The following is a 22,922-nucleotide window of genomic DNA, read 5'->3' as shown; positions in this document are numbered from 1 at the left end:
GTACATCAGATGCATGACTGTACACCAGGGGATGGGCTGTACACTGGGGAAATGCTATACACCAGGGGAAGGTTCTGTACAACAGGGGATGGGCTGTACATCAGGGTAAGGGGTGTACACAATGGTAAGGGCTGTACACCAGGGGATGGGCTGTACACCTGGGAAAGGGCCATACATCAGGGTAAGGGCTGTACACCATGGGAAGGGCTGTACATCAGATGCATGACTGTACACCAGGGGATGGGCTGTACACCAGGGGAAGGGCTGTACATCAGATGCATGACTGTACACCAGGGGATGGGCTGTACACCAGGGGAAGGGCTGTACATCAGATGCATGACTGTACACCAGGGGATGGGCTGTACACCAGGGGAAGGGCTGTACATCAGATGCATGAATGTACACTAGGGGATGGGCTGTACCAGGGGCGTAGCCAGAACTTTGTTGGCCCCATAGCAACATTTTGAAAGGGCTCCTGTCTCAGTGCTTCTAAAGAAACATCTCTGCGCAGGATTTGTTAATTTGTTCTCCATAATAATGCCCTAGTTCATTTTCTGAACCATAGTAGTGCCTTAGTTAATGTTATGCCCAATAGTAGTGCCCTACTTTATTTTCCGAACCATCACAGTGCCCCTAGTTCATATTATATAATATTGTAGGGCTGCCAGTACACATTATGCAGCACAGCACCCCCAATTCACATCATGACATGCAGTGCCCCCAGTTCATATTATGCCACATTACAGTGCCCCACTTCACATTATGTAACATTATAATGCCTTCCAGTTCATTTTATACCACATTACAATGAGCAGGTCCAGGGGCATAACTAGATATAATCTAAGCACCAATGCTAAAGGGTGTAAGGGCCCCTATGTATCACCCAATGCTGAAAAATGCATATAACACATTTAACTTTCACAGGGAATGAGGGCCCCTCTCAGCTCTGGGCCCCGTAGCAGCTGCATTCCCTGCACCTATGGTAGCTATGGCCTTGGGCTGTACACTAGGGGAAGGACTGTACACCAAGGGATGGGCTGTAGACCAGGGGAAGGGCTGTACACTGCGGAAATGCTACACAACAGGGGATGGGCTGTACACCATGAGAAGGGCTGTACATCGGATGCATGACTGTATACCAGAGGATAGGCTGTACACCAGGGTAAGGGCTGTACACCAGGGTAAGGTCTGTACACCAGGGGAAGGGCTGTACACTAGGGGAAGGGCTGTACACTAGGGGAAGGGCTGTACACCAGGGTAAGGTCTGTACACCAGGGGAAGGGCTGTACACTAGGGGAAGGGCTGTACACTAGGGTAAGGTCTGTACACCAGGGGAAGGGCTGTACACCAGGGGAAGGTCTGTACACCAGGGGAAGGGCTGTACACCAGGGGAAGGGCTGTACACCAGGGTAAGGTCTGTACACCAGGGGAAGGGCTGTACACTAGGGGAAGGTCTGTACACCAGGGGATGGGCTGTACACCAGGGGATGGTCTGTACACCAGAGGTAGGGCTGTAAACCAGGGGATGGTCTGTACACCAGAAGAAGGGCTGTAAACCAGGGGAATGGCTGATACTAGCATAACCTTAATGATGTATACATGACTATTGCAGAATTATCAACTCAGAATGAGACCCTGGATATGATGCCCACTGAAATTGGAGGAATAACGAGTTTTATGGTAAGAACTTACCTTTGTTAAAACTCTTTCTGCGAGGTACACTGGGCTCCACAAGGAAAGACATAGGAGTGTAGAGTAGGATCTTGATCCGAGGCACCAACAGGCTCAAAAGCTTTGACTGTTCCCAAGATGCATAGCGCCGCCTCCTCTATAACCCCGCCTCCCTGCACAGGAGCTCAGTTTTTAGTTAACTAGCCCAATGCAGTAACAGGAAAAGAGACGACAACGGTTAGTAGCCACATACACCACACTCTCACGACAGGAGAAGTGTTAGCGGCTAATGCCATACCAACCCAAAGAAGCTAAGTGCGTCAGGATGGGCGCCTTGTGGAGCCCAGTGTACTTCGCAGAAAGAGTTTTAACAAAGGAAAGTTCTTACCATAAAACTCGTTTCTGCTGCGGGGTACACTGGGCTCCACAAGGAAAGACATAGGGGATGTCCTAAAGCAATTCCTTATGGGAGGGGACGCACTGTAGCGGGCACAAGAACCCGGCGTCCAAAGGAAGCATCCTGGGAAGCGGCAGTATCGAAGGCATAGAACCTAATGAACGTGTTCACTGAGGACCACGTAGCCGCCTTGCACAATTGTTCAAGGGTCGCACCACGGCGGGCCGCCCAAGAAGGTCCAACAGATCGAGTAGAATGGGCCGTAATGTGAGCAGGAGCCGACAGACCAGCCCTCACATAAGCATGTGCAATCACCATTCTAATCCATCTGGCCAAAGTCTGCTTGTGAGCAGGCCAGCCCTGTTTGTGAAACCCAAACAGAATAAATAGAGAATCAGATTTCCTAACAGAAGCAGTTCTCTTCACATAGATACAGAGAGCCCGTACCACATCCAAAGACCGCTCTTTGGGAGACAGGTCAGGAGAGACAAAGGCCGGTACCACAATCTCCTGATTAAGGTGGAACGAAGAAACCACCTTAGGTAAATAACCAGGACGAGTCCTAAGAACCGCCCGGTCACAGTGAAATATCAGATATGGGGAACCACAAGACAAGGCACCCAAATCTAACACTCTTCTAGCTGAAGCAATAGCCAGTAGAAACACCACCTTAAGGGAAAGCCACTTAAGATCAGCCGAACCAAGAGGTTCAAACGGAGACTCTTGTAACACCTCCAAAACCACCGACAAGTCCCAAGGAGCCACAGGCGGGACATAGGGAGGTTGGATACTCAACACACCCTGAGTAAAGGTATGCACATCAGGTAAGGTCGCAATCTTTCTCTGAAACCACACCGACAAGGCAGATATTTGAACCTTGAGGGAGGTCAGACACAGGCCTAAGTCCAGGCCCTGCTGAAGAAAGGCCAACAACTTGGCTATACTAAACTTGGAAGCGTCATAATTGTTAGATGCGCACCAAACAAAGTAAGAATGCCAGACCCTATAGTAAATCCGAGCAGAAGCCGGTTTCCGAGCCCGCAACATAGTTTGAATGACCGCCTCAGAAAACCCTTTAGCCCTCAAGATGGAAGCTTCAAGAGCCACGCCGTCAAAGACAGCCGGGCTAGGTCCTGGTAGACACAGGGGCCCTGAACGAGGAGGTCTGGGCGTTGTGGAAGTAGAATTGGACGCTCTGACGATAGGCCCTGCAGGTCTGAGAACCAGTGCCGTCTGGGCCACGCTGGATCTATGAGAAGCAGAATTCCTCTTTCTTGCTTGAACTTCCGAATTACCCTGCGCAGGAGTGACACCGGAGGGAACACGTATGGCAGCCGAAACCTCCACGGCACCGCCAGCGCATCCACGAATGCTGCTTCAGGATCCCTTGTCCTTGCTCTGAAGACCGGAACCTTGTGATTGTGTCGAGACGCCATCAGATCTACATCTGGAAGACCCCACTTTTCCACTAGGAGTTGAAACACTTCTGGATGGAGGCCCCACTCTCCGGCGTGTACGTCCTGATGACTGAGAAAGTCCGCTTCCCAATTCAGGACCCCCGGAATGAATATTGCCGATATGGCCGGTAGATGGCATTCCGCCCATTGTAGAATCCGTGAGACTTCCTTCATTGCCAAACGGCTTCGAGTACCGCTTTGATGATTTATATAAGCCACTGTGGTGGCGTTGTCCGACTGTACTTGAACAGGATGGTTCTGAATTAAATGCTGGGCCAGGTTCAACGCATTGAAGACCGCCCGCAATTCCAGAATGTTGATCGAGAGGAGAGATTCCTCCTTGGTCCACCGACTCTGAAGGGAGTGTTGCTCCAGCACCGCGCCCCAACCTCTTAGACTGGCATCTGTCGTCAACAGGACCCAGTCGGATATCCAGAAGGGATGGTCCCTGCACAATCGTTGGTCCTGGAGCCACCAGTGAAGCGACAGACGGACCTCCGGAGTCAATGAGATCATGTGAGACCTGATCCGGTGAGGCAGGCCGTCCCATTTGGCTAGAATCAGCCTCTGGAGGGGGCGAGAATGGAATTGAGCATACTCCACCATGTCGAATGCTGACACCATGAGGCCCAGCACCTGCATCGCCGAATGTATCGACACTTGCGGACGAGAAAGGAAGCAACGAATCCTGTCCTGAAGCTTCAGGACTTTCTCCTGAGACAAGAACAACCGCTGGTTGTGAGTGTCCAATAGTGCTCCCAGATGCACTATGCTCTGAGCAGGGACCAGGGAGGATTTCTACCAGTTGATGAGCCACCCATGGGCTTGTAGAAACCGGACAGTCATATCCAGATGACGTAGGAGAAGTTCTGGGGAATTTGCAAGGATTAACAAGTCGTCCAGATACGGCAGGATCCTGACCCCTTGACAGCGGAGTACCACCGTCATCACCGCCATAACTTTGGTGAAGACTCGCGGAGCCGTAGTTAAACCAAAAGGTAACGCCCGAAACTGGTAATGGAGGTTGCCAATGGCAAACCTCAGGTATTACTGATGTGACACTGCTATAGGAATATGCAGGTAAGCATCCTGTATGTCCAGGGAGACCATATAATCCCCAGGTTCCAAGGCCAGAACTATAGAGCGAAGGGTTTCCATACGGAACTTGGAAACTTTCACAAACCTGTTCAATGCCTTGAGATTGAGAATGGGCCGAGAGGACCCATTCAGTTTCGGGACTAGAAACAGCGGAGAATAGTACCCCCGGCCCCTCTGAGCAAGAGGCACCTGTACTACGACTCCTGTATCCAGGAGGGTCTGTACCACCGAATGTAGAGTGTTTGCCTTTGTCTGGTCTGTCCGGCAAAATCGATGAGGGGGACGGGTTTTGAAGGCTATGGCGTAACCTCGAGTGACGACTTCCCTTACCCAGGCATCTGAAGTGGTCTTCAACCATTCCTGGATTTACCCTAGAAGCCGGCCCCCCACCCTGGGATCCCCCAGGGGGAGGCCCGCCCCGTCATGTGGCAGGCTTATCCGTCTTGGAAGCTGGCTGACGGGCAGCCCATGCTCTTTTGGGCTTCGGCTTACCAGGTTTGGAAGTGCGGGCCTGCTGTTGTACGCCTGACCTTTTGCTTTACCTGAAGGACAAAAGGGGCGAAAGGAAGTACCTTTAGCCTTCGACACAGAAGGAGTGGTACTTGGCAGACAGGCAGTTTTGGTAGTAGCCAAGTCAGCCACTATCTTATTTAAGTCCTCCCCAAACAGAATATCTCCCTTGAAAGGGAGTACCTCCAGGGTTTCTCTAGAGTCCAGATCCACAGACCAGGATCTCAGCCACAATATCCGGCAAGCCAGGACTGATGTAGTAGAGTCCTTGGCTGCTAGAATACCAGCATCAGAAGCCGCCTCTTTAATATAGTGAGAAGCTGTGACAATATATGACAAGCATTGTCTAGCAAGGTCAGAAGAGATTTCAGCTTCCAACTCTAGGGCCCATGCTTCAATAGCCTCTGCAGCCCATGTTGCTGCAATAGTGGGCCTTTGTGCAGCACCCGCGAGGGTGTAAATCGCTTTCAGACAACCCTCCACGCGTTTATCCGTAGGCTCTTTTAGAGACGTGACGGTAGTGACAGGTAGAGCTGAGGAAACCACCATCCTAGCCACATGTGAGTCTACTGGAGGAGGCGTTTCCCAATTTTTAGACAGCTCTGGCGCAAGGGGATAGCGAGCCAGCATCTTCTTTTGAGGCACAAACTTCTTTCCCGGGTTTCCCCAGGGTTCCTGACGTATATCCACTAGGTGGTCAGAGTGAGGTAAAATAAGATTTTACTCACCGGTAAATCTATTTCTCGTAGTCCGTAGTGGATGCTGGGACTCCGTAAGGACCATGGGGATTAGCGGCTCCGCAGGAGACTGGGCACAACTAAAGAAAGCTTTAGGACTACCTGGTGTGCACTGGCTCCTATCACTAAGACCCTCCTCCAGACCTCAGTTAGGATACTGTGCCCGGAAGAGCTGACACAATAAGGAAGGATTTTGAATCCCGGGTAAGACTCATACCAGCCACACCAATCACACCGTATAACTCATGATACTATACCCAGTTAACAGTATGAAATATAACTGAGCCTCTCAACAGATGGCTCAACAATAACCCTTTAGTTAGGCAATAATTATAAACAAGTATTGCAGACAATCCGCACTTGGGATGGGCGCCCAGCATCCACTACGGACTACGAGAAATAGATTTACCGGTGAGTAAAATCTTATTTTCTCTGACGTCCTAAGTGGATGCTGGGACTCCGTAAGGACCATGGGGATTATACCAAAGCTCCCAAACGGGCGGGAGAGTGCGGATGACTCTGCAGCACCGAATGAGCAAACTCTAGGTCCTCCTCAGCCAGGGTATCAAACTTGTAGACTCTTACAAAAATGTTTTAACCTGACCAAGTATCAGCTCGGCAAAGTTGTAAAGCCGAGACCCCTCGGGCAGCCGCCCAAGATGAGCCCACTTTTCTCGTGGAATGGGCTTTTACAGAATTAGGGTGCGGCAGTCCAGCCGCAGAATGTGCAAGTTGAATCGTGCTACAGATCCAGCGAGCAATCGTCTGCTTAGAAGCAGGAGCACCCAGCTTGTTGGGTGCATACAGGAGAAATAGCGAGTCAGTTTTCCTGACTCCAGCTGTCCTGGAAACATATACTTTTCAGGGCCCTGACTACATCCAGTAACTTGGAATCCTCCAAGTCCCAAGTAGCCGCAGGCACCACAATAGGTTGGTTCACATTAAAAAATTATACCACCTTAGGAAGGAATTGGGAATGAGTCCTCAATTCCGCCTTATCCATATAAAATACAGATAAGGGCTTTTGTATGACAAAGCCGCCAATTCTGATACACGCCTGGCCGACGCCAAGGCCCACAGAATGACCACTTTCCACGTGAGGTATTATAGCTCCACGGATTTAAGTGGCTCAACCCAATGCGACTTCAGGAAATCCAACACCACGCTGAGATCCCACGGTGCCACTGGAGGCACAAACGGGGGCTGACTATGCAGCACTCCCTTAACAAAAGTCTGAACTTCAGGCAGTGAAGCCAGTTCAATTTTGGAAGAAAATCGATAGAGCCGAAATCTGGACCTTAGTGGAACCCAATTTTAGGCCCATAGTCACCTCTCACTGTAGGAAGTGCAGTAATCGACTTAGCTGAAATTTCTCCTTTGGGGCCTTCCTGGCCTCACAGTACGCAACATATTTCCGCCATATGCGGTGATAATGGTTTGCGTTCACTTCTTTCCTAGCTTCAAATAGCGTAGGGATAACTTCCTCCGGAATTCCCTTTTCCTTCAGGATCCGGCGTTCAACCGCCATGCCGTCAACGCAGCCGCGGTACGTCTTGGAACAGACAGGCCCCCTGCTGCAGCAGGTCCTGTCTGAGCGGCAGAGGCCATGGGTCCTCTGAGATCATTTCTTGGAGTTCTGGTTACCAAGCTCTTCTTGGCCAACCCAGAACAATGAGTATAGTTCTTACTCCTCTCCTACTTATTATTCTCATTACCCTGGGTAAGAGAGGCAGAGAAGGGAACACATACACCGACTGGTACACCCACGGTGTTACCAGAGCGTCCACAGCTATCGCCTGAGGGTCCTTGACCTGGCGCAATATCTTTGTAACTTTTAGTTGAGGCGGGACGCCATCATGTCCACCTGTGGCCTTTCCCAACGGTGTACAATCATTTGGAAGACTTCTGGATGAAGTCCCCACTCTCCCGGGTGGAGGTTTCTTAGTTGTCCACTCCGGGAATGAACACTGCTGACAGTGCTAACACATGATTTTCCGCCCATCGGAGAATCCTTGTGGCTTCTGCCATCGCCATCCTGCTTCTTGTGCCGCCCTGTCGGTTTACATGAGCGACCGCCGTGATGTTGTCTGACTGGATCAGCACCGTCCGGTGTTGAAGCAGGGGTCTAGCCTGACTTAGGGCATTGTAAATGGCCCTCAGTTCCAGAATATTTATGTGTAGGGAAGTCTCCTGACTTTTCCATAGCCTTGGAAGTTCCTTCCCTGCGTGACTGCCCCCCAGCCTCGAAGGCTGGCATCCGTGGTCACCAGGACCCAGTCCTGTATGCCGAATCTGCGGCCCCCTAGAAGATGAGCACTCTGCAGCCACCACAACAGTGACACCCTGACCCTTGGAGACAGGGTTATCCGCCGATGCATCTGAAGATGCGACCCGGACCACTTGTCCAACAGATCCCACTGGAAAATCCTTGCATGGGACCTGGCGAATGGAATTTCTTCGTAAGAAGCTACCATCTTTCCCAGGGCTCGCGTGCATTGATGCACCGACACCTGTATACGTATTAGGAGGTCTCTGTCTAGAGACAACAACTCCTTGGACCTCTCCTCCGGGAGAAACCCTTTTTATCCTGTTCTGTGTCCAGAACCATACCCAGGAACAGTAGACGCGTCGTAGGAACCAGCTGCGACTTTGGAATATTCCGAATCCAGCCGTGCTGTTGTAGCACTTCCCGAGATAGTGCTACTCCGACGAACAACTGCTCCCTGGACCTCGCCTTTATAAGGAGATCGTCCAAGTACGGGATAATTATTTCGGCCATTACCTTGGTAAATACCTCGGTGCCGGGGACAGACCAACGGCAACGTCTGGAATTGGTAATGACAATCCTGTACCACAATATTGAGGTACTCCTGGTGAAGAGGGTAAATAGGGACATGCAGGTAATCATCCTTGATGTCCAGTGATACCATGAAATTCTCCAGGCTTGCAATAATCGCCCTGAGCGATTCCATTTTGAACTTGAACTTTTCAATTTTAGAATGGGTCTCACCGAACCGTCTGGTTTCGGTACCACAACATTTTGGAATAGTAACCCCTGCCTTGTTGGAGGGGTACCTTGCTTTCACCTGCTGGAAGTACAGCTTGTGAATTGCCGCCAGTACTACCTTTCTCCGAGGGCAGCCGGCAAGGCTGATGTGAGGTAACGGCGAGGGGGAGTCGCCTCGAACTCCAGCCTGTATCCCTGTGATACTATTTGCAGAACCTAGAGATCCACCTGTGGGCAAGCCCACTGGTCCCTGAAGTTCCCGAGACGCGCCCCTACCGCACCTGTCTCCACCTGTGGAGCCCCAGCGTCATGCGGTGGACTCAGAGGAAGCGGGGGAAGATTTTTGATCCTGGGAACTGGCTGCTGGTGCAGCTTTTTTCCTTCTTCCCTTGTCTCTGTGCAGAAAGGAAGCGCCTTTGACCCGCTTGCTTTTCTGAAGCCGAAAGGACTGTACCTGAAAATATGGTGCTTTCTTAGGCTGTGAGGAAACCTGAGGTAAAAAATTTTCTTCCCAGCTGTTGCTGTGGATACGAGGTCCCAGAGACCATCCCCAAACAATTCCTCACCCTTATAAGGCAGAATCTCCATGTGCCTTTTACAGGCAGCATCACCTGTCCACTGCCGGGTTTCTAATTCCTGGCAGAATGGACATTGCATTAATTCTGGATGCCAGCCGGCAAATATCCCTCTGTGCATCCTTTATATATAAGACAACGTCTTAAATATGCTCAATGTTAGCAAAATATTATCCCTGTCTTAGCGTATTAATATTATCTGACAGGGTATCAGACCACGCTGCAGCAGCCCTATTTATGCTGAGGCAATTGCAGGTCTCAGTATATAACCTGAGTGTGTAAATACAGACTTCAGGACCGCCTCCTGCTTTTTATCAGCAGGTTCCTTCAAGGTGGCCGTATCCTAAGACGGCAGTGCCACCTTTTGACAAACGTGTGAGCGCCTTATCCACCCTAAGGGATATCTCCCAACGTGACCTATCCTCTGGCGGGAACGGGTACGCCATCTGTAACTTTTTAGAAATTACCAGTTTCTTATCGGGGGAAACCACGCTTCTTTACACACTTCATTCATTCATCTGATGGGGGAACAAAACACTGGCTGCTTTTTCTCCCCAAAAATAAAACCCCTTTTATGTGGTACTTGGGTTCATGTCAGAAAATGCGTAACACATTTTTCATTGCCGAGATCATGTAACGGATGTTCCTAGTGGATTGTGTATATGTCTCAACCTCGTCGCCACTGGAGTCAGACTCCGTGTCGACATCTGTGTCTGCCATCTGAGGTAACGGGCGTTTTTTGAGCCCCTGATGGCCTTTGAGACGCCTGGGCAGGCGCGGGCTGAGAAGCCGGCTGTCCCACAGCTGTTACGTCATCCAGCCTTTTATGTAAGGAGTTGACACTGTCGGTTAATACCTTCCACCTATCCATCCACTCTGGTGTCGGCCCCACAGGGGGCGACATCCCATTTATCAGCCTCTGCTCCGCCTCCACGTAACCTTCCTCATCCAACATGTCGACACAGCCGTACCGACACACCGCACACACACAGGGAATGCTCTGACTGAGGACAGGACCCCACAAAGTCCTTTGGGGAGACAGAGAGAGAGTATGCCAGCACACACCAGAGCGCTATATAATGCAGGGATTAACACTATAACTGAGTGATTTTTCCCCAAATAGCTGCTTGTATACATATATTGTGCCTAAATTTAGTGCCCCCCCTCTCTTTTTAACCCATTGAGCCTGAAAACTACAGGGGAGAGCCTGGGGAGCTGTCTTCCAGCTGCACTGTGAAGAGAAAATGGCGCCAGTGTGCTGAGGGAGAAGCCCCGCCCCTTTTTCAACTGACTTTCTCCCGCTTTTTCTGGAATACTGGCAGGGGTAATTTTACATCTATATAGCCTCTAGGACTATATATGATGTAGATTTGCCAGCCAAGGTGTCATATATTGCCCTCAGGGCGCCCCCCCCCAGCGCCCTGCACCCATCAGTGACCGGAGTGTGAGGTGTACATGAGGAGCAATGGCGCACAGCTGCAGTGCTGTGCGCTACCTTGGTGAAGACCGAAGTCTTCTGCCGCCGATTTTCCGGACTCTTCATGCTTCTGGCTCTGTAAGGGGGACGGCGCGCGGCGCGGCTCCGGGAACGAACACCAAGGTCGGGTCCTGCGGTCAATCCCTCTGGAGCTAATGGTGTCCAGTAGCCTAAGAAGCCCAAACTACCACCTGTTAGGTAGGTTCGCTTCTTCTCCCCTTAGTCCCTCGCTGCAGTGAGTCTGTTGCCAGCAGATCTCACTGTAAAATAAAAAACCTAAATATACTTTCTTTCTAGGAGCTCCGGAGACCCCCTAGTGTGCATCCAGCTCAGCCGGGCACAAGAATCTAACTGAGGTCTGGAGGAGGGTCTTAGTGGGAGGAGCCAGTGCACACCAGGTAGTCCTAAAGCTTTCTTTAGTTGTGCCCAGTCTCCTGCGGAGCCGCTAATCCCCATGGTCCTTACGGAGTCCCAGCATCCACTTAGGACGTCAGAGAAAACTTGTTTAACCACCTTCTGACGCTTGAACCTATCTGGTTTCTTAGGAGGGACGGATGGCTCGGGATCATCCGTAATCTGTAAAATCAATTTAATAGCCTCCAAAAGATCAGGAACATCCACATGTGAACTACCCTCCCCATCAGCAGTATCTGTGTCAGAATCTGTGGGGTCAGTGTAAGCGCCATCTTCATCAGACGAGGTGTCAGTGACAGCAGTGGATTGTGAGGAGATAAGAGCTCGCTTAGAGGACCCCTTGGTCTTAGGCGAGCGATGGGTCAGACTTTTTAGTAGTCAAGGAATGGTTCAACTTCTTCAATTGAGCAGACAAATGTTCCGCCCACGGCGGGTTAGCTGCGGGGACCACATACGGTTGCACCGGCATAGGAGGTCCCATAAGGGGTGTTAGTTTAGTAACTAGCGTATGCAGAAGCGTGGAGAAAGCAGCCCACGGTGGGTCATTATGTACCCCCGTTGCCAGTGCCGTAACTAGCCATTCCAGCGCTGTGTGCAAGAATCAGCATCAGCGCCCCCCCCCATACACAAAACAAGGCCAGCACGTAGTCGTACGCCAAAAATAGTGGTGTGGCTTTATGGGGAAGGGGCGTGGCCACATAGCTCCTTATTACGGCAGGTAGAGTCCCCTTTTACACATTACGGCAGGTAGAGTCCCCTTTTTACACAGTACTGCGGCAGAGCTCCCTTTTACACATTAGGCGGCATAGTCCCCATTTTTTACACAGTAGGCAGACAGTGAGCAGTGCACTCACCCGTCTGCGTCCTCTTCCTGGGAGTGCGGGCAATCATGGTAGGGGATGTCCCTGTGCGGGTGACGGCGTTACAGACCCGGCCCAGTTGCTGCTGCCAGTCTGTTCAGCTTTGTCCAACTGGCTCCTGGCATCCCAGGTGCGGCTTCCTGCCGCTGACTTGTACTGCTGCTGGAGTCGAGGAGGGAGCACACAGTAACACAGACAGAGCTGCCGGCTATAATGTATTAGCAGCGATGCGTCTGGCATAGAAGGAGCTGGGCGCAATGCTGGTATTATATATTATAGCAGGGAGCAAGGCATTTGATGGCGGCCAGTGGTGGTGGATGTGGATGATGCGCCCACGGCACCATCTGCCCATACCTAGTTACGGCCCTGGGGACGGGTGTCAGGGAGAAATGGATGAGAGGGGAGAGAGAAGTGAGAGAGAGAGTGTCAGGAGAGAGAGAGTGTCAGAGAGAGAGAGAGAGAGAGAGAGAGAGAGAGAGAGAGAGAGAGTGTCAGGAGAGAGAGAGAGGGAGGGAGAGAGGGAGGAGCAAGATATACAGAGAGTATTATGAAGAGAAAGAGAAAGGAAAGGTCAGTCAGAGAGAGAAGGAAAGGAAGGAAGCCAGCATTAGATAGTTACGCTAGTTACAACACAGCCAGAAGTCTCTCATGGGGTGGGCTCTTCACGGCATTAAGCCCCGCCCCCTTAATACCCGCAAATCGCGCCACTCCCCTCCTTCATACTCAGTGTCTGTGCCTGCAGCTGCTGCTGGGATGGGGGGGTCCAGGATAGTAGTTGGACCCCCCTCCCCTTACCTCCCCGGCATGTGTGTATAGAAAGAGGAGGGACAGGTCAGCCTCCAGCTGCACAGCGCTGCACATTTGGTAGGTTGGCAACTTTACAGGCAGCACAAAGTGTCCTATTGTACCCGGGGGTAGATGGGAAAGGGGATAGAAAAGTCCTCTCCTCCGGCGGACCGGACAGCTACTTCACCTCCTCCCTGATTGTGACGGCTAGTACGTCGCCTGCCAGTGTACTAAATGAGTCAGGCTGACTCATTAGTACTTGGCTGTCTTGTATAATGCAGCAGGCACTTAATTGTACCTTGTTCTGCCCCTGCTGTCTCTGTTGCAGCATGATCGGAGCTGAGCTGAGAGCTCCGATCACAGCTAGCAGCCAGGGCAGAGCCGCCGTGCACCCGTCAGCCACACCACAAACCCACCATCTGCCCGCATCATCAGTGAAAGCGGGATGGAGCCGGGACTCCGGCGCTCCTCTCCTCGGACAGCACTGTAGCTACAGTAAATGGCGGCGCTGGCTGGTGGGTGGTAGTGTAGCGTGGCCCGGCGGGTGCCTGCGGAGATTTTTCCGCCCCACAGCGCATTGCGCTGTGTGCAAAGCCCCTCTCGCCCATAGCTAGTTACGGCTCTGCCTGTTGCCACAGTCCCACTGGGGGGCAAAGAGCCCCCAGAACCAGAGCCCGCAGCTGCTATAGTTTCCTCATAGGCATCTGTGGCTTCAGCAACACCGGCAGTGTGTTCAGCCCCAGAACCATTACCTTCAGAAGCAGACATGATATAACTTGCAATATCAGGTAACACAGTACAGATGTCAGCAGCACAATACCTCTTACCCAAACCCCTGTGCAGTGTAGTCAGCACAAGCAGAGACACAGGAGAGATATGGTCTAAAATCACAGAGTAAAATACGTATTAAAGTATATCTTGTTAAAATCCTATATTATTATAAAACCTGACGCACCAAGCCCCCTCAGGTTTTAGAATATAGGGATAGCAAGTTGAGTGAGAGACACGAAATGGAAATCACTCAGCTACCTAATGCACACACAGATAGTCACAGTTATACCATGCAGAGGTTATTACTAACAATAATACTGAACTGGACCAGCTTTTATATATATATATAAATATATATATCTCTGTAATCAATAGATATAACACTGCACAGTAAGAAACTGGATGTATATCACAGGGTACTTGTACCAGAGAACCCTGACTAAGTGCACTCTTTCTTAACTAACACTGTCTAATTGACATGTAGAATACTTAAGTGCCATGTAAAGTCACAGCGCTGACAACCAGGCGGCTTTACAAAGGAGGATTTGCCCAAGCAGTCCCAGGAACAGTGAGCTGAAAGAAATGGCGCCCAGACACTGACAGGGAGTGAGGGAGAGACAGATATGCAGCTCCAGGGCGGGAACATTTGCTGGAAATGGCACCCTGGGGCTGGGGGAGGGGCTCCAGGTCTAAGCCTTATACCCTCTGCTGGCAAAACCACCTGGTGCTGCGGGCTACACACAAAAAGGTTTTAAGAGAAAACCTGACCTGCACCCATGCCCTGGTGATCTAGTGGGATCGCCTGTACTGCCACAGTGTCCACCGCCAGCGCGCACGGCCAGCCTCCCACCAGCCGCGCCGGATCGCGATAAAGTACGGGTCCCACGAGCGGGACCCACTCACCCCCTCCTGAAGCGCGGCCCCGCGATCCCGGAGAGCCCCCGTCGTGTGTGCCTGACTAGAAGAAAACCGGAGCCTCCTGCTGTAGTTACCCGGCAACCAGGGCGCGGGATTGTACAGCGCCGCTGGGGAGAGATGGAGCTGCAGCAGTGAATGTCTCTAGACATCTACACACTGCTGCAGCCCTTGAAGTCTTCACTTTTCTTCTCAAAAAAATGCTTTTCTTAGGGCTGCCCAGAGCAGCCCCTCTGTTATGTGCCTGCTATCTGCGGCACCAACTACAAAACTGAGCTCCTGTGCAGGGAAGCGGGGTTATAGAGGAGGCGGCGCTATGCATCTTGGGAACAGTCAAATCTTTTGAGCCTGTTGGTGTCTCGAATCAAGATCCTACTCTACACCCCTATATCTTTCCGTGTGGAGCCCAGTGTACCCCGCAGCAGAAATTCTCTAAATATGGCCGGGTTAACAAAAAGATCCTACGGAAATTTTTCACTACATTTAATTACAAGTCACATTGCCATCTGCTCCCCTAAGATAAACCTGCTCCCCAGAGCCGGCGCTACCCGCTCAGCAAGGGTATGCAGTGCAGGGAGGTGCTGAGGTGAGGAGGCGCTCTCCCTGCTCTGCTACCCTGCTGCTACCGGCTGCCGCTGTACCTGTCAGACTGGATGACAGGTAGCGGCGCTGGCAGCGGGTAGTGCGTCTCCTTCACCCTCCTCCTCCCCAGTGAGACTGCAGGCAGTGTGCACTGTGCAGACTCACCCCTCACACAGCTCCGCTGCCGACCTCCCGCGCCGAAATGGATTGGGGGCGTGGCCTAATTGTGGGAGGTGTGGCCATGCCCCCTTATGGAAAAAGTAAAAAAAAAGAATATCTCTATCGTGCCTGATGATCCCTGTGCCCCCAGCCCTCAGGCAGGGTCAGTTCGGTGTGGGAGCGTTTCCCCACCACCACCACTCCACTTGTACAGGGACAGGCAGAGGCTCAGCAGTAGCAGCATGTGCTGTGCTCCCAGGATGAGAGCCTTATGCTGCTGCCCAGTAAAGAAGGATGGTGGTGGGAGTGCGGCAGACCAGGGCCACTCCATAAGTCCCAGGCCCGGGTAATTAGTACCCGCTCCCCCCCCCCCCCCCTCGGCATCACTGTCGACATCCTTCAGCCGTGGCTGCTGAAGTAACAGAGCCTGCAAGAAACCGGACGCAAAGAAGGAAAAGGAGGAGCAGCGCCTGAGCCGGGACCTCCTGCAGGTAACTGGGCTGCACTGTGGAGGGAATGAGGGCTGTACCTGGCATAGGGGGTTATTCAGAGATGAACGCAGATGGATGCAAACGCAGCCGGATCTGCGTTCATCTCTGCACATGCTGAGGGCCACCCAGCACAAGGCAAGGCCGCCCAGCATGTGTGGCGCCGCCTCCCAATGCAACCGAAATTTGATTGAGGACGCATCTGATCTAAGGCTGACCCCTGGCAGCGCAGCCTGGTCAGCAGCCATTTTTTGGGGGGAGCGGCTGTGTGTGACGTCCTGGCCTGCCCCATTTTTCCGGTGTCACCCCAGCAACAACTTAACTCCGCTACGCTGTTGCCTATCAATCACATTGTGGTCGCATCCATTGGGGAAGCGACCGCAATGTGTGTGACCTCACGCCCACTGCGCATGCACAGTTTGCTACTGTGTGGTGTAATATGAATAACTGTAATGTGAATAACGGACACTACTGTGCGGTGTAATATGACTAACTGTAATGTGAATAACGGACACTACTGTGAGGTGTAATGTGAATAACGGACACTACTGTGCGGTGTAATAATATGACTAACTGTAATGTGAATAACGGACACTACTGTGTGGTGTAATATGACTAACTGTAATGTGAATAACGGACACTACTGTGTGGTGTAATATGACTAACTGTAATGTGAATAACGGACACTACTGTGTGGTGTAATATGACTAACTGTAATGTGAATAACGGACACTACTGTGCGGTGTAATATGACTAACTGTAATGTGAATAAAGGACACTACTGTGTGGTGTAATATGAATAACTGTAATGTGAATAACGGACACTACTGTGCGGTGTAATGTGACTAACGGACACTACTGTGAGGTGTAATGTGAATAACGGACACTACTGTGAGGTGTAATGTGAATAACGGACACTACTGTGCGGTGTAATGTGACTAACGGACACTACTGTGAGGTGTAATGTGAATAACGGACACTACTGTGCGGTGTAATGTGAATAACGGACACTACTGTGAGGTGTAATGTGAATAACGGACACTACTGTGCGGTGTAATGTGACTAACGGACACTACTGTGTGGTGTAATGTGACTAATGGACACTACTGTGCGGAGTTATGTGACTAATGGACACTACTGTGCGGTGTAATGTGACTAACGGACACTACTGTGTGGTGTAATGTGACTAATGGACACTACTGTGTGGTGTAATGTGACTAATGGACACTACTGTGAGGTGTAATGTGACTAATGGACACTACTTTGCGGTGTAATGTGACTAACGGACACTACTGTGTGGTGTAATGTGACTAATGAACACTACTGTGCGGGGTTATGTGAACTGGTATTATTCTGTGGCCCTATATTTTTTGCGCGCGCCTTCGGCGTGCACTGTCCCTGTTCTAAGCATGGCCAGAGGAAACTGTTGCCCTGAGGTCTTCAAGATCTAGAACTGGCCCTGTAATCGATTTTAAATGTGAATAAGGGGCACTATTATGTGGCACTATATGATTATGGGGCACTACGTTTGGGTTAATGTGCATAAGATTGGAATACTGTGTGGCGTAATTTGAATTGTGGGTACCATTGTGGTCACGCCCCTTCCTTGTGTGGCCACACCCTTTTTTGCAGTGCGCGCTATCCCTTTTTTACGGATGGGAGGCGCAAATTTATTATTTGCAGGGGGGCGCCAAACACTCTAGCACCGGCCCTGCTGCTCCCTTATGCTGGGGACCTCTGATTTTCTGCTCTGTGAGCCTCCTGTGTCCTGTGGGTTTGTCCTGTCGGTATGTCCTGTGCTGCTTAGTGTCTCTATCAATGAGAATGAGAGTTATTCATATCCTTTGTGTTTCTACACTCTAGTTACATATACTCACCACCAGGTGGCAATAGCGAGCACACAGGGCAACGTTGTGGCCAGCAGAAGCCAATGCCAGTCTCTGAGCAAATAGGCCAGTAAGGCCAGCATCATGTAACCGACAGTCCACGAGAGACTACTAATGGTGCCACAGAATGTGCGATGAGCCAAGTCGGTCCACTCTAACACTGCAAGAAACAGATCAAACACAATTACTTCACAGCTCCTCTGTGTATGAAGGTGATACAAGGACTACCAGATACCAGGAACAGAGAAGATGAAATATGCCCCATTTACCCCATTTATGGCCAGGGCCCGTACTCAAATGGTCATTTACAAATACTAATAAATAATCTCTATTTGTCTCACACTTCCATACCTGCATCCCAAATTCTGAGGCTTCCCATAAATCCAATCTGTGCTACAGTAAGTTTGTGGTCTGATTGGAATTGCGCATGACGCAAAAAGTGTAAAAACGTCCCAATCAATGACCAACTGTCCACCACCCTCATGAAATATATTTTTACCAGTTTATTTGTACTAAATGGTCCATTTTATCTCGTCCATCCAGGACACATTTCAACATGGATGAACTTGTGGACATTACATGTACATACAGTACACACTTACACAGTAAACATACACACTGAGGGGTCTTGGGGGTCTATTTATTAACATTATTTTCACTAAAATAATGTGAAAAAGGCTGTTTTCTGTTTTCACGCCCTTTTCACATTATTTTAGTATCACCTGAATGTAGTAAAGGACATTTGGAGCAGCTTTCATGAAAAACTGCTCCAAACCCTTTAATTCACTTTTTTTTAGTAAGCCACATCACATTCCCCATACTTATAATGGGAAATGTGATGTGGCCTGGGAAATGTGATGTGGCCAAATTTACTAAAAAATAAACATGAAAAAATACTGCCGTGTGCCCTGTGATAATCTCGCCAGCTCAGGTTGGCGAGATCACAGGGCAGCACTGCGACCTGCACCCTTTTGCCCAGCTTTCTCTGCCCCTGGCTTAGAAAGCTGAGCAGGACCCCGCTTCAGTGACTAGCTCTGTGTGTCCGATGGACGCATAAACTGATCACAGTGTAAAAATAAAACAAAAATAAAAAACCAAGAAAAACAAAACAAAACCACACTCAGCTATCCAGGGAGCCGATGTCTGCTGCTCCGGTGAGCGCTGCCAGGCGCCGGGTCCCCCCTATGCTGCAATGTGATGCACTTTACAGCACCGGGGGTCACAGAGCAGGAGAAGGACCCGGCGTCTGGCAGCCTCCTGAAGCAGCGCGGACCGGCTCCCTGGACAGGTGAGTATATTATCCTGCTGGGAAGGGGGGTCCACGGTGCACATGGGGGTAGTCGTGATGGGAAGGGGGGGTCGACCGGGCGGCGGCGGTAGCTGCGATGTCGGCGGGGGCAGCACATGCGCAGCAGGACTTTGGGGTATTTTTTTACAAAAAATACCCCAATGATGCTGTGGAGTATCATCGCAGGGACAGAGCTTGACCGCAAGCTCTGTCCCTGCACGTGATAATTGATACATCCCTGCGATCTAATCAATTATCGCAGTGCGAGTTTGGGCGATTTTATCACCTGTCATCCGCATCCTGGATGCAGATGGTGATAAATAGGCCCCATGGAGAGAGATAAATTACCAGTCACTCAGCTGCCATGTTACAGACTGTGTTTGAGAATGACAGGAGCTGAATGGTAGACACTTTATCTCTCTGCATTTTATCTCTCACAGACCCCTAAATACACTACACCCACTGGGCTAATTATTAATGAGAGATAACCTCTATGCTTCCGTTTTTACCTATTTCCATCTGATTTAATGCACATTTATTGGCAAGCTGCTCAATCAGATTGTGATGTCACTCAGGTGCTAAAGGGGAGGGGTAATTCTGGGTAAGAGAAAAACATTTTGCTATCCCCAATGCACACTGAGTGAGAAATAACACTACATAATAATCAGACGGAGATCTTAGTTGCGTATATCAGCAGATATAGGGTTAAGCCCCTAGGACGAACGGCAAGGCGTCTCTGTCACTGGGGGTCCCTAATCAGTGTCGGACTGGGGCATGAAGGGACCACCGGGGGAATGCTGATGTAGGGGCCCATGCTTAAAGGTATAGCCAGGTTAAGTGGGGGCGTGGCCAGCCACCACAGAGGTTTGGCTAACCATTACATGTTCTGTGCCCCTTGGTAAATATATAATAAACCAAATTATTGTGAAGTATAATGTAACATATGTATAATGCATAAATCCAGTGCACTAGGATAGTCTGGAACTTGATCCCTACAGGAGGAGGAGGGCCCACAGGCAGTAGGTCCCACCGGTGGTTTCCCCTGTGGGCCAGTCCGACCCTGTCCCTAATACTAGATGTGGGTCCAGGGTGTGGGACCCCATCATATCGGCACAGGTCGGCTACCCCAGGGTGTGATGTTAGTGTATTAGAATGCTTAATATTTGTAGACACTCCCTTACTAATCTGTGTAAGCCTGAATCTTCAGTGATGGTCCCTGGGACCAGGGGGATGCTGGGAAGTGGGTGGTCCAGTGTGCAGTGTGCCTGGAGTTGGTGAGGGAATAAACAGCACAGCAGTGAACTCACATGTCTCTGTGTCCTGATGACTGGATTTACAAACGTGTGAACAAAACATGGTGTCAGAATAATTTTAACTTGGACTGCTAGTGTTCTCAGAGTGTGAAAGAATCTTGCAGAAGTCTGTGGCTGTGATACTCGGTGTCTGCAAAGCCTGCCGTGTGCTCCTATCTTCAAACAGTGAGTAACCATGGATAAACTAGCTCCTCCAACCGGCATGCTGATGTCTGGTAACTTATCTGAAAACTGGAAAAGATTTAAGCAAAGGTTTAATATATATCTTGCTGCATGTGGAGCTGATTCAGAGGCTGACAAAACGAAGGCATCCATTTTCCTCCATGTGATAGGAGAGGATGTGCTGGACATTTATAATAGTTTTCAGTTTGATGAGGGGCTATCTTCCATAATGCAAAAGTTTGAAGATTACTTTGTGCCAAGGAAAACTGTGACATATGAAAGATATAAGTTTTTCACATGTGATCAGAAGTCTGTAGATGGATTTGATCAGTATGTTACAGAGCTGCAATCACTCAGTAAAACCTGTGAGTTTGGTGATTTAAAGGATTCACTGATTAGAGATCGTATTGTCTGTGGAATACCTGATAATGGACTCAGAGAGAGATTGCTGAGAGAGCAAGACCTAACACTAGACAAGGCAGTGACTATGTGTAGATCTGCAGAAATAACTAGATTTCAAGCCAAAAAGTTACACAAGGAAGCTGATGTGCATGTAGTGCAGAAAACAGAGCCATGCAAACCTCCATTCTCAAGAATGAAGCAGTCTAAGCCACAGTCTAATAAGGAAATGTATAGTAGATGTGGAAATGCTCACAATCCTAAAATGTGCCCTGCTTATGGTAAAATATGCATGAAATGTGGTAGCCTTAATCACTTTGCCAAATGCTGTAAAATTAAAAGTAAAACAACCAAAGTGCATGCTGTTAAACAAACAGATGAATTCTTTGTGGATTGCATTGAACTTTGCAGTGCAGATAAGAAAGAATGGATTGTCCCTTTAACTGTGAATGAGATTGTCATTCCCTTTAAGCTTGATACTGGTGCGCAGGTGAATTTAATATCATTTCAAGACTATAAGACTTTTAGAGTAAAACCTAAAATTCACCCAACCAAAGTGAAAGTTACAGGGTACACTGGGGAGGAAATTCCTGTGAAAGGTACATGCTTAGTGACACTGAAATATAAGGGACAACAGTTTAAAACATCTCTACTGATTGTGGATAAAAATGTGCAACCGATTCTAGGATTAAGTTCCTGTGAGAAACTAAGCTTGCTAAAGAAAGTTTTTATGGTGACATCACAAGTAGAAGAAGACTGCAAATCGATGTTTACAGAATACAGAGACTTGTTTGAAGGTCTAGGTTGTTTGCCTGGAGAGCATAAAATAAATATAGACACGCAAGTTTCTTCAGAAAAACTGAATCAAGAGTTAAATCGCATGGAAGCCTTGGGTGTGATACAGAAAGTTGATGAGTCTACTGAATGGGTAAGCTCCTTAGTAATTGTTGAAAAGAAAAATGGACAACTCAGAATATGTCTAGACCCCAGAGATTTAAACAAAGCTATTAAACAAGAACATTTCAAACTACCAACCAGAGATGAAATCATGTTGCAATTTGCGGGAGCAAAATGGTTCAGTAAATTGGACGCATCTTCAGGATTCTGGCAAATGAAGCTAGATGAGGCCAGCTCAAAGCTTTGTACATGTAATACACCAGAAGGTCGATACACATTTCTTCGACTACCATATGGAATATTGTCTGCTCCAGAAGTATATCACAAAAAGATACACATGATTTTTGAACATATTCCAGGTGTTGAAACAATGATGGATGACATTATTGTCTGGAGATCTACAAAGGAAGGACATGATTCTAGATTGAGACAAGTAATGGAACTTGTCAAGAAAGTGAATCTAAAGCTAAACAAGGACAAATGTGAATTTGGCATGAATACACTTACCTTTATGGGCGACGTGGTCTCGGATCAAGGTGTAAAACCAGACCCAAGGAAAATATCAGCCATAGTGAACATGGAACGTCCTAACAACAAAGACGACGTCAGAAGATTCTTAGGAATGATTACTTACTTAGGAAAGTTTATTTCTCAACTCTCTGAACGAACAGCCTCTCTTAGATGGTTGTTGGACAAAGATAACGAGTGGATGTGGTGACATGAACAAGAAGAATGTTGGCAAAACTTGAAACAGATCATTACAGAGCAACCAGTGCTAAAATTCTTTGATCCTGCGATAAGAATAAGAATTTCAGCAGATGCTTCACAATTTGGCCTAGGCTCAGTGCTGTTACAAGAACATGAGGATACATGGCAACCAGTAATCTATGCATCAAGAGCACTGACAAGTGCTGAAACAAGGTATGCTCAGATAGAAAAAGAACTTCTAGCGATCACATATGCATGTGAGCGATTTCATCAGTTTGTGTATGGTCAAACATTTACAGTGGAAACTGACCACAAGCCATTGGTAGCTATCATGACTAAATCATTACATGACTGTCCCATGAGAA

At 49.3% G+C, this 22,922-nt stretch overlaps 1 protein-coding gene across 1 annotated transcript in view; it reads right to left on the bottom strand.

Annotated features, from left to right (window-relative positions):
* LOC134910569 (solute carrier family 22 member 7-like) overlaps positions 1-22,922 on the bottom strand; it is a 143,128-nt gene that overhangs the window by 86,072 nt on the left and 34,134 nt on the right. Inside the window, exon 4 of the mRNA XM_063918760.1 lies at positions 17,782-17,950. Coding sequence (XP_063774830.1) covers positions 17,782-17,950 — 169 coding nt within the window. The remainder of the gene's footprint in view (positions 1-17,781; positions 17,951-22,922) is intronic.

This window comes from Pseudophryne corroboree, chromosome 4, assembly GCF_028390025.1.
Source record: "Pseudophryne corroboree isolate aPseCor3 chromosome 4, aPseCor3.hap2, whole genome shotgun sequence".
NCBI lineage: Eukaryota > Metazoa > Chordata > Amphibia > Anura > Myobatrachidae > Pseudophryne > Pseudophryne corroboree.
The sequence above is the reverse complement of the archived record's forward strand: the minus strand, read 5'-3'. Positions and strand labels throughout refer to the sequence as shown.